General features: G+C 40.8%; 1 protein-coding gene across 7 annotated transcripts in view; it reads left to right on the plus strand.

The window, feature by feature from the left end:
* The window catches only part of TP53BP2 (tumor protein p53 binding protein 2), an 80701-nt gene that overhangs the window by 23964 nt on the left and 41097 nt on the right, over positions 1–15640 (plus strand). For 3 of the 7 annotated variants that reach the window (XM_037022708.2, XM_037022707.2, XM_037022702.2), the window contains exons 2-4: positions 5215–5362; positions 9875–9988; positions 13144–13226. In XM_037022708.2, coding sequence (XP_036878603.2) covers positions 9901–9988; positions 13144–13226 — 171 coding nt within the window. In that variant the 5' untranslated portion in view covers positions 5215–5362; positions 9875–9900. Of the gene's footprint in view, positions 1–1519; positions 1663–5214; positions 5363–5391; positions 6092–9845; positions 9989–13143; positions 13227–15640 lie in introns of those variants that run through there. The other 4 variants (XM_037022704.2, XM_037022703.2, XM_037022705.2 and 1 more) reach the window with 4 other exon arrangements.

Consider the following 15640-nt stretch of genomic DNA (forward strand, 5'->3'; position numbering starts at 1 on the left):
TCATCATTGATTCCTTAAAAAATCAATTTTATTGTATAAGTGGTGCATATCATTCTAGAAAATTTAAACATAGATAAGCTTCCCAAAATTCACTTTATAATCTTATCTCCAGGGCATAACTACTATTAATTTGGTCAATATAGTTCCATGTTTTTTTCCTATGCATGCATTACATATATGTGTGTATATATACACTATGTTTTTCCATTTGCATAATAAGATAATGGTGAATACTGTTTTGTAACAAAACAATACATAATGACACATTTTTTAAAAGTTTGTTTCTTGTGCTTTTCTCTTCTTAAAGTTTTGGTGTCAGATGCTGGAACTTGGAAGATTTAACACTGTTTTTTATCATTAAAGATGATGAATTCTAGGCCAAAATTGTTTTCTGAAGGGCTTAATTGATAGAGTAGGTAAAATTTCTTTCATTAGTATATTTTTCAACATGCTGATAAAACTGCTTCACTAAAGGAAACAAAAAAACCCAGCTCCTTTTACATTCTTTTATCATTCCGGAGCATAGTAGGTTTCTGAAACAAGGAAAGTAGCAATACACAGAACATGGGTACCTGCTTTTTCTCACAGTAATGTGGTAAGGGGTTTAGCTAGCCCTCTCTTTTGACCCTCTTTTTCCTGTTTATTTTTTCATTCTTCCATGAAAATAATGAGAGTTGATTATTTATTGAGAAAATGCCTTTTTCACTTCCTCTATAAAATTTAAATATCTGTAAATTATCACCCTACAGCCCACTATAGTGACCAGACTATACTTTAAAACATTTTAAATTATAGGTGATATATAAGTATAGGTGATATTTAATCTTTATAACTTGGGGATATACTTGTCTATAAATTTAAGTGGATGGAATGAGTTTTAAAAGTATTTCAAAAGGTGTGATGCCCTAATTTTGTACTAATCGTTCCAGTCTAGGAGGGAAATGTCATGATCGCAAAGGCAGTGGCCAGCAGGTGGGGGACCCAGGGGACCCAGGCTGCAGCTGCCCAGTGAGTGGGACTCACAGCCCCAGGCACCTCTTATGGCCATGCTGTGTATGGTGTCCCCTAAGTGCCGTCCCCTGGGTCAGCCCCTTGGTAGTTTAGAAAGTAAAGTAGCCACTCCAGTAGAGAAGGTGGGCAAGGGCCGGCTGTGGAGGTGGCCAGGCGGGTGTGGCGTGGTTGCCACGGGCAAGGGCCGTCAGGCCGCGGGCAAGCTGGAGCACCATCCCCCTGCCAGTGCTGGGGGAGGAGAGCCAGCCATGGCCCGCGCTCCTTGTCTCGCCTGAGCCTCAGCCCCTTGGCATGGGGCAAGGCCCAACCAGAGCGTGCCTTCCCTGCGCCTCTGCGCCCTGACATCAGGCCGTGGCCTGTTCCCACTCTGCAGCCTCCCATTGCGCATCGGGGCTCTCCCCGCCTTCTGAGGCCTGAAGTTCGTGGGGCTTGCTTGATAGGCTTTCTTCACTTGCTGCTGGTACAGAGTATCCCTTTGGTTTCTGTTTTTGCTGATGAATCTTCTCAGTCCCTCTGGATCCTGGTGCTCTGGAGGAGCCTCTGGGTGTCGACTAAAGAAGCAGCTTCCTCTTCTGTCTCCAGCTGCCCGCCGCTGATCTCATTCCATCACCACCCCAGTTGCTTGTGTAAACAGCCGCTTCATGCCCCTGGGTAAGTGGCTCAGATGGAGCACAGAGACTCTGCCCTAGGCCTTCTGCAGCCTGTCCCCACTCCTCACCTTGGTAGCACGATGGCTCTTCCAGTTGCTCAGACAACAAAATCCATGTTCCCTCCAATTTCTCGCTTTCACGTCCCACATGTTTCCATCAAGCAAGCCCTGTTGACTCTACCTTCAGAATATAACCCTCAGCCTGCCATTTTCCACTACCTCTGCTGTTGCCCACACAGTCTGTTTTACTGTCACGTCTCATTTTGTGTGCCGTATTTCCTGTCAATTGGTCTGACATGCCTGTCCTCTCACCTTACATAGTGGCCACAATGGTTTTAAATGACATAAGTCACTTCACTACCCTGCTGAAAATCTTCCAGTGGGCACTCTTAAAAAAATGGAGGTATGATTCATATAGCACCATTTAGATGTGTGCAATTCAGTGGTTTCTACTATATCCTCAAGGCTGGGCAGCCATCACCATTAATTAATTCCAAAACATTATTATCGCCCTGTACCCATTAGCAGTCACTCACCTGGCTCCTAGCAACTACTGGGAGGTGATGGGGGAGATGCTGGTGTGGGCAGATCACAGTCACTAGTCCAACCCAAACTCTACCTCCCCATTGCCTCCTCTCTTTTTCCATCCCTCCTCCCCCCATGTCTTCTCACTCTTCTCCTACTTCCCTTTCCCCCTCCCTGATGCTGCTCAGTCCCAGAACGAGGCAGCCCTGGTTCCCCTCCTGCCTTCACTCTCATCATCTGCTGACCTGTTCACTGCCCTGCATATGGTCTTGTGGAGTCTGTCCTCCTTCCCCAGCCTGGCCCTCCTTCAGGCCCTCACTTCATGCCTGAAGCACTAACTTCCAACTGTAGGCCATTGGAAAGACTCTAGCTTTTACTCCAATACATACTAACCTAAACGAACAGTGGCTCTTAGGAACGTTAAGGCTGTCATTGTAAATATGAAGAGCTGCAGGACTTCCCTAAGGTAGTCTGACTAGTTATTCACAAGCTTGCTGAGGACCCAGATCACCCGCTCAGGAATCTGCTGCAAGGTCACAGCGCCCAGGGCCTGGAGGACTTCAGCGCAATTACCACAGTCAGCACAGAACTGGTGCTCATCCGTGAAAGGCAGGAACAGATCCACTTGTGCACTAGGCATTCATACCAATGGTTTTCCTGTGGCTTGGGGATAAGTAATCTTAAACAGAGCACATCTTTCATCATTCTTATTTGTAATTATACTTATAAATAAATGAAACTGTTGTTTTCCAGAAAGTACAGACCAGATCTTCATTAAAGTTTGGGTTACTATGGTTAAGTAGAGCGTTTCCTAATATTTTCTGCTATAAGAAATAGCCTAGAGTGGAGGGTGGATCCCTCCCACTTGAGTATCCAGGTAGCCCGCTTCTCTGAGTCTTTTCCTTCATTTAAAAAGAGAAAGTGAGAATTTTCTTTGCTTATCTGAGCATTGTTGTGAGTTTCTGAGAAAGGGTGTGTGAAAGCACCCTGAAAGATGAAGGGTACCAACGAGGCATGGTGCTGTCGTCTCACGTAATAGCCTTTTATTTGTTGATACAGTGTGTTTAGTATATATACTGTGTATTAAATATTTCTGTAATTTAATAAACATCTCTAAGTCTGTTATTTACAATTAAAATTACTTTTTGAAGTATTAAATTTCAAAGGAAGTTTTGGTATAGAAAAGTAGAAGAGAAGTATTTTTTAATGCTAAAGTGTAAATTATTTATTTCTGTCTTCAAATGTGCTTGTATGTTTTCAAGAGCAGCAACAGGGTAGAATTTTGTGAGCTTAGTTAATCTTTGTTATTTTTTTCAATGCTTTCTGATTTTTATGTAAGTTTTAAAGTTCTGCCTTTTTGGCTGAGTAGAGGCCTGGAACTGTGTATCTTCATGTAGTACAGTGTATCACAATGTAGAAAGCTGGATATGATCACCTTGAAAGCTTGTGAACTCATGCTAGGAAACTCTACAGTTTTGTTTTTTCCATGTTTCATTAATTTTTTCAACTGTATCCATTGTTTTAATTTTTCTGGGTTACCTTCTAGTTGTAATGGGTTCCCTTTAATTTTTCTAGTTTTCTGGATTATTTTCTATGTTGTACATGTTTGTGTGAGTTAAGATTGCTGGTTGTAAGAACTGGGGACTTGGATTACCTTAAGCAAATGTGGTTTTGGTTTTAGCAGGGAGGATCTGGAAAGCCCCCAGCTGAGCCCTGACACAGTGGGACTTCTCTAGTGGAAGTGTCCTCCTCCACTCTCACCAGGGTTTTGAGGCGCCCCTTCTCCAGCCCCCGTCAGCTCCACCACCTGTGCCTCATGTGGCACCACCTTTCCTACAAGGAAGAGCCTCCTGCCTAGGCGGGCCACTGGCTCTTGGCAGCCATCGTTGCTGTGATTGCAGCAGAGATGCTACTCATGTAGCTTTCTTACAGCCCAGCTTTTCCCGAGGTAGCATAGGTTCAGTAATGCCCTTCACAGGGTGTTCCCTGCCCCATCAAGTCTGTGTTCCATAGCCTTTGCCTTCTCTTTATGTGATTAGTATTATTTGCACAGGATGAGTGATTACAGTGGAATCACTCTTTCAAATTGCTTGTGTTTTTTATCCTGGGGTGTATTGCTTTGTGTGAGGTAGGGCTCGCCGGGTTGAAGGAGGGAGGCAGTTACTGACTTGCATTGCCATCAACTGCTTGCTTGCTTTTCACTCAGTTTCTTTAATACCATGAATTATTAATGTTTTTTATTTTTTGGTAATTTAATAGGTGTGAAAACTTGAATTCTTTAGTAGCAGTGTTTTAAAGATACATTGTCTACTTTTACAAGGAGAAAGACTGTTAATAAGTTTTAGATTTAAATCTTCTGCTGTCCTGAATATTTATATACCAGTCAGATAAGTTTAGCCTAACAGCCAGTGATTTTACTTAAACCATATTGATGAAGGCATGCTTTAAAGTAGTTATTGAATTTGATTAAAATATTTTAGGCTTAAAAATATAGTTTTTTGAATAGGTATATATGCACATGGTATAAATATTAGATTTCCCTTCAAGTTCTGGCACCATTTCCCATCCCCATCTTCATTTATTTCTTATGTATCCTTCCACAAAGAGGCTGTGCTCAGATGAGTACACATGTCTGACAACCTCTGGTTGCCTCACAGGATTTGTAGGAAGGTCTGTGTAGTATGGGTATAGCACATAGGAAGAACATGTCAAAGAAAGATTTCATTGGCTCTTTTGTGTGAACTGGTTTAACTGTATGTCCAGGACCACCAGGGGTTCTGCGGGCACTGTTGGCAGGGGCACAGGGAGTCCAGTGGGTGGAGCTCTGGAGCCTGCCCATGCCAGCCTGGACAACCGAGCAGCTCTGGTGTGAGTTTGCACTGAGACCAAGACTGTTTGGGGAAGGAATCCCAGTTGAATTAAAAGTGAAGATCGCCACGGTGCACAGTGCTAATAACTACGCTTCTCTCTGTGTCCATGGGTGTTTCTTACACACGCAGGGCTAACTGTGTCTCTCTCTGTGTCTGCAGGTGTTCCTTACAGTGTACCTCAGTAACAACGAGCAGCACTTCACAGAAGTCCCTGTGACCCCAGAAACGATATGCAGAGATGTGGTGGATCTGTGCAAAGAAGCTGGCGAGAGTGACTGCCATCTGGCTGAAGTGTGGGGTGGCTCTGGTGCGAGGCCCAGGCAGCCTTGTGCTTTAGCTGTGCTTTTATTGTTACTGGTTTTGGACACAGTGTGGGCAGTGCTCACGTTTGTCCACAGAGAAATGAGAATAACATGTCTTTCAGGAAGTGTTCTCCATCCGGCTTTGTTGGAATATGAAGTCTTGTTGCTGTTTTCTTTTTTCTGAAATACACCTGACACCACAGTATAAAAGGTCAAGGGACAGGCAGTCTGTATACTTGGGTGGAAGCTTCTGGGGTGTATGGTAAAGTGTATGTTGCTCAGAAGTATCTGTTGTATGCCTAGGCTTTACTTAGAAATATGAGGCATCCTGATTGCTTTGCTTTGCCCTCTCTAATTTCTTGTAGGTTTTTAGGGAAAACTATTGCGTATTGAGTTACTGTGGTGGCAGAAGGTAGTGGTGAAATCATAGACATTATTTTAAGCCTTGAAATCAATCCCTCAATCCCTCTCTATATTTGGAGTTATAGCATGGGACAACATGGTTTCTTTTCGGCGTCTTTATAGATACGAGAGTACTTACCATAATTTCTGCCTCATTCCCACATAGCCAGTTGAACTCCCACCGTTTCCCTTTTCTCTCCTGGGGTGCCAGTGTTCCAGCACAGATTACACACTGTGTTGATTGGGGTCATCCATTCCTGGTGTATGACTTGAGCTGAGCGCTCACTTCTCACAGGCAAGACCTCTTGCTCATCCAGTTGACTGTACTACAGGTGGGTGTTCTAGAAGGCCTCTGCACTCTCCCTGAATTGCTCGCTTCCTTTTCCCTTCACAGAGGCACAAGATCAGACCATTCACATAAAAGAGCCCAAATGATCCTTTTAACATGAGACTTTCCTGTTTGAATTCTTTAGTGGCTTTACCCTCTTAGAATAAAATCCAAATGCTGATCTTCAATTGTGAAGTCTTACAGATTTGTTTTCTTTTGTGATCTGGTTCATCTTCTTCCTTGCTGCCTCCTGCCTCGTCTTTGTGTTCCTGAATGAACTGTGCCCTTTCCAACTTGCCGGCTGTGCCGCTTGGATTCCAGCTAAAATGCTACCTCCTTGGAGAGGTTTTCTGAGTGTACTGCTGTGGCAGCCCTGGAGTTCTGTATTCCATCATCCTGATTTAATCCTCTGAGTAAGGCATGCGGGTGGTTCTTCTCTGTGTTTACTAGTTTATGGCCTTTTTAATCCTGGATTAAATACATGCGAGCTCCCTGAGCCAGAGACCTTGCTGGTCTTGTTCATTAGTGTGCCCCCATGGGGCTGGCGGGTGTCCTGTATCTACAGAGCATTGCGTTCAGCAGGTTACTTTGCTTTGCAGGATGATGGCCTCCTGATATGAGCTTGCCATTCCCTTCCTCTGTATGTACCTCGGAGTCTCCAATTTCCTTGGAGGAGGGCTCTTTCTGTCTGCCCAGGCTCACTCACCCTCTCCGTGGCACCCCCATTCTGATTCCACCTACTCCATTTTCTCTCTCCTGTCTTGCTCACTTGAGTTCAACAGCCCTTACTATGTAAGGATGATGTTTAAAGGATTTTATTTCTTCTGACCTTTTTAATTAAAAAGAAGGTAGATAACACAGAATGTGCTTTTATTTTTGTAAAAGAGGAAACAACATTGCACATGGAAGTCTGTCCCCAGGCTCATCCTGATTGCTTGATGTAATTGCTTAAAATTTTAGCAGATCACTTTTCAGACTTTTTCTCTGCATTTATAGTAACAATAGAAATAAATAGTTTTGCATGTTATGCTGTTGCTTTTTTTTTTTGTAAATAACACATCTGTATCCTGTAATTTACTATTTTACTTTACAGCGTAGCTTGGAGATCTTTTCAGATTAGTATCCCTCATCAACAGTTGATAGGATAATAAAATTTTTGCTAAGCTGACAGCTGAGGTTGCCATTTTTTTGCTTATTGGCCATTTGGATTTTCATTGTAAAAAAATGGTTTCCCTTTAGCCTTTGCTCATGTTCCCTTTGGTTTTTGCCTTTTCTCTCTTGATGTGTAAGTATTAAAAAAGAAAAAAAACCTCTATTCTGTATCTTAGGCCTAGAGGTGTTATTTAAAAAATCCTTTCCTTACTCTCCAAGGCTATAAACATATTCTCCTGGTTATTTCATACTGTGTTAAATTCTTTTCCTTGCTTCTCTTCTCTACTCTTCTCTGCCCCTATTAATTTTTGTGACTAATGTGAGTTAATAATGATATCTTTCCCAAATGAATTTTCTTCCCAAAGTGAATTTCCTTACATGGTTTATTGAACAGTTGGCTTCCTCCTTCCTGATGTGAAACATCACTTCATCTATGTTCTGTCTTACATGAAGTAATGTTCCTATATGCTACCAAACTATGAGTTTTAATTACTGCAGTTTTATAATATGTTGGGTCTCTTTAAGGCAAGTGCTTGTTCTCCTTTTAAAAAAATCTGAGCTGCTATTGTCTGTTTTCCTTTTCAGATAAATTTTAGAATTACCTCAAAAGTTTCCATGAGAAATTCTGTTGAGATTTTGATGGGTTGCAGTGAAACAGTTAATTTGAGGGCTGTTTGTATGGTGTTGTAAGTTAAGAACAAGGTCTTGGGTATCAAAATTCTGTCTCTTTCACTTACTAGTTTTATAACTTAAGGCAAGATACTCAACCTCTATAATCCTCAGGTATCCTATATGCAGAGTTGGAATAAAAATTGAACCTGTCCCATTAGTCGTGTGACAATCCAGGAGCTAATATTTGAAGGGGGCTTAGTATAGCCCCTGGCATCTTATATTGCCTGTAAGTAAGAGCTTTTATGTTTGTAACTCCCCCTTGGTGGTTGCAGATTGTGCAAGTTGCCCCATTTAAAAAATAGTAAAATACTGCTTTTATTTTGTTAGCTTCTCAAATTTCTCATTTTTGATCACTGACAATCTTTTGAAATGAGTACCTTTTCTTTGGTATCTCCATTTCTTTACTACCTACCCATCTGTTTGCTCAGAGGACATTTCTTGGATTCCTGTTATGTGCTAGGAACTGTTTGATTCTGAGAGCGAGGAAGCTGTCCTGCTTTCAAGCAGAAGCAAGGATCAGCAAACATTTCCAGGAACTGATGGTTGCGCTCTGCTTGCAGGAGAAGGGTGCTGGGGACATTCATCATTGCTAGGGTGGCATGTTCAACGTCACATCGTCATGAACGCCCTGACAGAGAGACCCGTGTGGCTGGAGCCTGGGGCGTTAGAGGCTTTGAGAACCTCTGTTGTGTCTGTCAGTTTTTGCAGGTCTGCACTGACCTTTGTCATCCCAGGCCATTGGGACCTAAGTTCCCACACCTTCCAAGAAGGTCCAGCCCAGCACAGACTGCAGGTTACTTCACCTCCTATGAGTTCTCTCTTTGCTCCTGGAACCTGGGAATTTCACTTCATTTTTTTTCCGTTTTTTTTTTAAGTAAATGTGTGTGTGTATGTGTTTTGGTGAGAAGGTGGAGGGTATTCTTAGAAGTTCTTTTAGGGTGTCTGCTCAGCTATGGGTGTTCACTTTTGGGGGAGTCTTGTTAGGATCTTTGTGGTTTATAGAGGGAGGTTATCTGTGTCAACTCAGTATGTTATGTTACTATAAATAGAGCCAGAGCCTGACTTTGTGTGTTGCTCCCAAGCAGATTTGTTTCAGGGTTAGTTCACAGAATCAGCTGTTGAGTGCTTGGCTGCTCTGCTTGCTGCCCATGTGGTCTCCTGAAGGCAGTTAGACAGTGTCTTTGGTGACTGACAAGTGCACTGGGTTTTCTCAGGCTATTTCCGTGCTCATACAAATAATTACATTGATTTTAAGCGGTGTATCCTGAAAACAGTATGTTTGGTTTTTATATCTAGGTCCCTTGATATTGGAAGATTGAGAGGAGAGCTTCAGATACACATTTTCTTCTGAAGGCCATTGCTAGGCTTTTTAGCTGTGCCCTTTGTTTTGTCTCTAGAAAGTTCTGACAGCTGGTAGTCTCACTGGAAGTGTAGCCAAATAGCTGTATTTCCAGTACAGTAAATTGCCTTTTGTTTGGAAATAGATATGTCTGATTTTTTTTAAACACAGTTGTAAAACTGTAATTTAAAAATAGCCTAATACATAGTAAGACTAAGTCATTAAGAAAGTTGTTAATTTTTCATTTATATACTTAGAGAATCATAATCATTAGATTTAGAAGGGGCCTCAGAGACCATCCTATGTAGAAAATTTTGAAACTCACAGAGGTTCAGTGGCATGGCCTGCAGCTTGTAAGAAGCCCACTGAGTGAGACTCTGGAGCTTCTGACAGCTGGCCAGGTCCAGTCCTCTGTCCAGGGCTCCAGTGAGGTTTGATACTAATTATGCATGTGGAAACTCTGTGAGCCGTCATTTCCTAAGGGTTCTTTTAATGAAAAAGAAATTGTCTAAGATGCTAAGTATTTCCTACCTTACTAATGCGCAGTTCGCCTGAAGGATAGTATGTAACTTGTTTATCTTTCTTTTGCCTGCAGATAATGTGATTTCTGCTCATTTCTCTTAGAACGACCTGTTGCTGACAATGAGCGAATGTTTGATGTTCTGCAACGGTTTGGAAGTCAGAGAAATGAAGTCCGTTTCTTTCTTCGTCATGAATGTGCCCCTAGCAGGGACATTGGTAGGTGGTATTTATGAACCATAACAAAAATTTGAACTTCTATTTCATGTAGTGGAGTATCTGGGGAAAGCTGGCATGTGATCAGGAGCCAGGTGACTTGAGGGGGAATGGAGGTAAGGAACTGGAAGCAGTAGGGGTGGACCAGTCTTCTAACACCTGCCTGTCTTGAGTTTGAGGGGAGTGGCAGGTTTTGTTTACTTTGTTTTATTTGAAGATGGGGAGTTTAACAATAGTTTTTAATGCCACGAGAAGGAGTTAGTAGAAGCAGGTTGTTGAAATGCAAGAAATAGTAAATGCCTGATGGGCAGGTCACAAGGAGGCGCCTACTCCTCACTGGCGGGGGATTCTTAGGCTTGTGGGGTGTGGTTGTGTCCTCGTCAGCATGGCTTCAGTTATCAGTGTGCTCCATGGAGCAGGTTGGGCCTTCTCGTCTGAGAACATTGTTTTCTCTGAGAGGGAAGGCAGGATCCCCCTGGAGGTGGTGGGGAGTGGCCAGCAGCATGGGCTGTGGTGGGGAATTAACAGGCCACGGGTGCTTGCTGGGGAAGCAGAGTCCTGCTGGGGTTGGAGATCTGAGACCAGAGGAACCCAGCAGTGCACTGGATGGTTGCAAGAGGAGAAGATGGTTGGGTTGACTCACTGTTGTAGTTTTGCCAGACCAGTTCAGGGCCTGGAGAGAGAGGATTTTGGCAAAATGGCATCCCAGCCAGTGGGGAGGCAGTGTAGAGAGGAGACACATAGGGAGGAGCAGACAGGATCGCAGGCTGCCGTCCTCGGGTTCTGAGCTGGTGCAGGGAGGAATGGTGCTCAGAAAGCAGAATGCTTGGATACAGCTGTCAAGGCAGATGTTCTAGGTGATGTGCTCCTGGGTTTGACAGTGAAGTGAGCCTGAACTCAGTGGAGATGAAGAAGGTGCAGAGTTGAGGAGCTAGCCATGTCATTCAGAGTGAAGGCTGGGCTTGGAGTGGAGGCAGCATGGGGTCAGAGGTCACAGTGTGGTGTTTGAGGGTTGTGAGTAGAGTTCATAGATGACAGCGAGGAGCTGGGAAGGTCATACGTGGAGGTGGGGGGACAGTGGGCTGAAAACAGCATGCGCGATCGCTGGGTCCTTGGAGGGCTTGTGGAACACAGGAGGACAAGGGGTTTTGAATGTGAGACCTGTGGGGAAGCTCTGTTCTCAGGGCCCCTAGTTGGAGCAGGATTCCTAGGTATTTTTAAATGGTGAAACTTTTAAAATGGAAAGTTGAGGGTTTGTGACTTCAGCATGTAAGTCTTAAGAGTGAGAAGGTGGGTGAAAGATGTTAATTATTGGATGCTATAAAATCTCAGATTTATTGCTTTAATATAAATGTCCACATGGTACCCAGCAATTAGAAAATTTAATATTTTGAGTGTGAGGGAATGCCAGAATTGACTTAGTCTGGCTTTGTCTACTCTTCGGATGGGTTAAATGACTTGTCAGAGGCCATACACCTAAGGCAGAGCCCGGAGGGGAACCTGAACCGCCTCAAACCAGGCTGGCTTCAGTGTCTTTCAGTGTCATTGGTGTCTGTAATTTTATTTTAAGTAAGCATGCAATTTTCTCCTAAGACTTCTTTTTTATAGTTTTAAGTTGAATCTGCATCTAACTTTTATTTTGTTCTTTATTTACTGTAGACATCTACTTCTGATAAGTTTGTTGAATTTTACCCATTTGTTTGCTAGTTCAAATATCTTCCTATGTAGTACTCAGTTAATTATTAAATAGCCTCTCAGTAGTGCAATGTGTAGTTTCAGTGTGTCTGTAATGTGAGCACTACAATCTGAAGATAAAGAAGCTGTTTTTACATTGGCGCAAATCACCAGTGCCACATAGTGTTTAAATTGGGCTAAAACAGGTTTGCTTTTCAAGTGTCCTTTAATGAGGTGTATGAAGCTTTTCACTGTAGACTTCTAGATTGCAGATTAGGAGACTTATCATATTCTTTTTCCAAATTAACCAGGACCTGTGAACCCAGGATGTATATGAAGTTATTTTTAAAAATTGCTTTTTTTACTCTAATGATGTAGGTAAACATGCTAGGGAGAAACTGGTTGAATGCTCTATCTTTGAGGCAACAAAGAAAGCAATTATTCTTAAATGATAGATTCTTTTTTCTTGCAGAAATATTGTGACAGATTACCTGGGCTATTTTGTCAGAGAATTGAACAGTGTTTTAAAAATAAAACTAACACGTTAGAGAGAGGTAGAAGTGTGATACCCGACTGAGGATAGACATACTTATTTATTGGTCTGGGAATTTGTGCTAAGCTTCAAGGCAGGTACACAGACGTTTGATTAAAAAAATTTTTTAATCTTAAATTTGTTGAGAAATAATTTAATAATTTTTCTGATTTTTGTAAACTATAGATATAAGCTTCATTTCATGTATTTTTGAAAGTCTCTGTTGATACTATTTATTTCTTATAATGTATTAGTTTAAATTTTCCCTTTGTGATGCATTAAATGGTACTGAGAGACCCATATATTTTGGCTTGAAAAATTATTTTTTAGCCATAAGAGCAGAATACCTGTTGTTTTCCAGTTAGTATTTTCACAAATGAAGAATATGGACATTTTTTGCTTAATTATATGGGTAAGTACTTCATAGTACTTACGAATTACCACAGAATGTCCTCAGTAAACCAAATATCAAAATGCCACTAGTTCTATTTTCAGTTGCTTTCTTCCTGTGTAAGTTACTGTTAATGAGTGCAAGAATGGATTGATCTAATTTTCACTTATTTCTTTAGTGAAACCATTCCTGATTTCACTACTGAGTAGCTAAATGGAGAACTAAGAGAAACCATAGGCAAATGGGGTGAATTACCCATAATCAGAAGTATATTTATTCTGTTAGTTTCTCCCCCTTTTGTGTCTGAATTGTGCAGCTTTCCTAGGGAATAGTTGGCATGTGATAGGTTCTAGTGCTAACTCTTCTCTGTGCCAAGTAAGGTTTTCCAAAACAGGCTGAATTATGAGATCTTAGCCCCATAGAAAATACCCTTCTTTTAAGTATGCTTTCAACTTAAAATATCAAACAGCAATAATAACAGAACTCAGAAATGAACCATACTTACATCTGTGTTAATGACTACTCTAGTGTTAATGCATCGTTTTTGAATTTTGTGCCTAGTGAGTGGACCAAGGTCTCAGGATCCAAGTTTAAAAAGAAATGGTGTGGAAGTTCCTGGTGATCATCGGAGGAAGGGGAACGGAGTAAGTGGCAGCCTCACCTCTGCTGTGCGCATGGTGGTGGCCTTAACCTTGGGATCTCATTCATTGTTACTTCGTTACTCATAGGCTATTAAGATGGCCCTTTTTAAAAAGGCTATTTAAGATTTATTTCACAGAAATGATTAATTTTAATGACCCCTACATGGCTGGTTATTTAAAGAAGTTAGATGCTGAATATATCATAAATTCAGAGCAAAACAAATGTTGAACTAATCTGAGGAAGAATTTGTGTTTTGTGATTTTGTTTGTTGCTATAATCTCTCTTAGAAAGTGGAAAATTACCTATCAGTGGTCTTGCTATTGCATATGGGTTTTAGCAGGTATCTTTGGGGGTACTTGTAGACGTTTTCTTTTCAGAGCTATGTCTTTGTAGCCTGTTAGGGATTACTAAATTACTTTTCTCCACTCTACAGGAAACTTATGTTAGAATCCCAATTATCTGAAGTGCCATTTGTTCCTACACTACCTTTCTACAAATTGTTTTTGTTCCTCTTCTTTGATTTTAGTTACTTTCCAGTGATGAAAGGCTGGTGTAAGAATGACAGAAATGGGCTTGGCCATTAGCAGGATTGGGGTGTATCTTGACACAATGTATTTCTCTCCCCTCACTGGTTTTTTTTAAGCAACTTTATTGAAATATAACTGACATTTAATTAAGTGCACATAATTTCAGCTGCATGATTTGATAGGTTTTTGACATACAAACACACCTGTGAAACCATCGCCATGATCAAGATAATGAACATACCCCTCGCCCCATCTGTCTCCTGGTGTCCTTTTGTGCTCCTTCCCTGTTTGTCTCCCTCCCCATCCTCACGGCACTGCGAGTACATCCACTTTCTGTCACTACCAATTGATTGTATTTATAGAATCTTGCATAAGTGAAATTCATCCAGTTTGTAGTCTTTTTGTCTGATTTTGCTCAGCAGAATTATTTTGAGATTCATGTTTTGTTATGTATATCATAATATACATATTCCTTTTTATTGCTGGGAGTTAATTCATTGTCTGGATATACCACAGTTACCTATCCATTCATCTGTTGAAGGACATTTGGATTTTTTCCAGTTTTTGATTATTTCCTAACAAGCTACAATGAATATTTGGGTATAAGTCTTTGGATGGCCATATGCTTTTGTTTCTCTTGAGTATATACTTAGGAGTGGAATGGCTGAGTTGAATGGTAGATGCAGTTAACTTTTTAAGAAGCTGCTAAACTGTTTTCCAAAGTAATTATTTCATTTTACTTTCCCATCAGAGAGTTCCAGCTTTTCCACATTCTTGCGTACACTTGGTATGGTCATTCCTTTTAATTTTGGCTAATAGTTGTATGGTGGCTTTCATTTGTGTTTCTCTAATGGCTAATGATATTTGGCTTCTTTTCATGTGTATTTACTATTTGTGTATCTTTAGTGAAGGATTTGTTCAATTCCTTTGCTCATTTTTTTCTCTATTGGTTGCTTGCTTTCTTACTATTGTATTTGACAGTTCTTTATATATTCTGAATCCAAGTCTTTTATTAGATATACGATTTGTAAATATTTCTCCCATTCTGTGACTTTTTTTTAACTTTAGCAAGGTATATATAATTGATGAATTTAGAAGTTTTATAATTTTAGGTTTTACATTTAAGTTTATGATCCATTTTGAGTTAACATTTGCATATGGTGAAAATTAAAGTTCATTTTGTTTTTTATATATGGATATCTAATTATACAAACAATATTTGTTGAAATGACTATTCTTTTCTCCACTCAGTTGCCTTTTTACCTTTGTCTAAAATCGTTTGCCCCCTATATGTGTGGGTCTGTTTTTGTACTCTCTGTTCTTTTCTGTCGATCTATTTATTTATCTTGATGTCAATATCATACTCTGTTGGCTGCCAAAACTTGATAAGTCTTACAGTTAGGTAGTGTAAGTTTCCCAGTTTATTCTTTTCAAAGTTGTTTTGGCTATGCTAGACCCTTTGCACTTCATACAGAATTTTAAAATTTGCTTGTCAGTGACACAAAAAAAGACCTGCTGGGCTTTTGTTCAATCTGTGGATCAGTTTAAAGAACTGCTGTCTTGACAGTGCTGAACTTTTCAATTCATGAGCACTATGGCTTGTCTCTCCATTTATTTAGGTCTTCTGTTTCTCAGCAGTGTTTTGAGGTTTTCAGTGTACAGGTCTTGCACATCTTCTGAAGTTATTCCTAAATACTATTTTTTTTTTTGAATTTTCTTAAATGCTTTTTTGTAATTTCTTGACATCATAATATGCTTTTTTTTTTTTTTTGAGAGGGCATCTCTCATATTTATTGATCAAATGGTTGTTAACAACAATAAAATTCAGTATAGGGGGGTCAACGCTCAATGTACAATCATTAATCCATCTCAAGCCTAATTCTCGTCAG

This window comes from Manis javanica, chromosome 11 (genome assembly GCF_040802235.1).
Source record: "Manis javanica isolate MJ-LG chromosome 11, MJ_LKY, whole genome shotgun sequence".
Taxonomy (NCBI): Eukaryota; Metazoa; Chordata; class Mammalia; order Pholidota; family Manidae; genus Manis; species Manis javanica.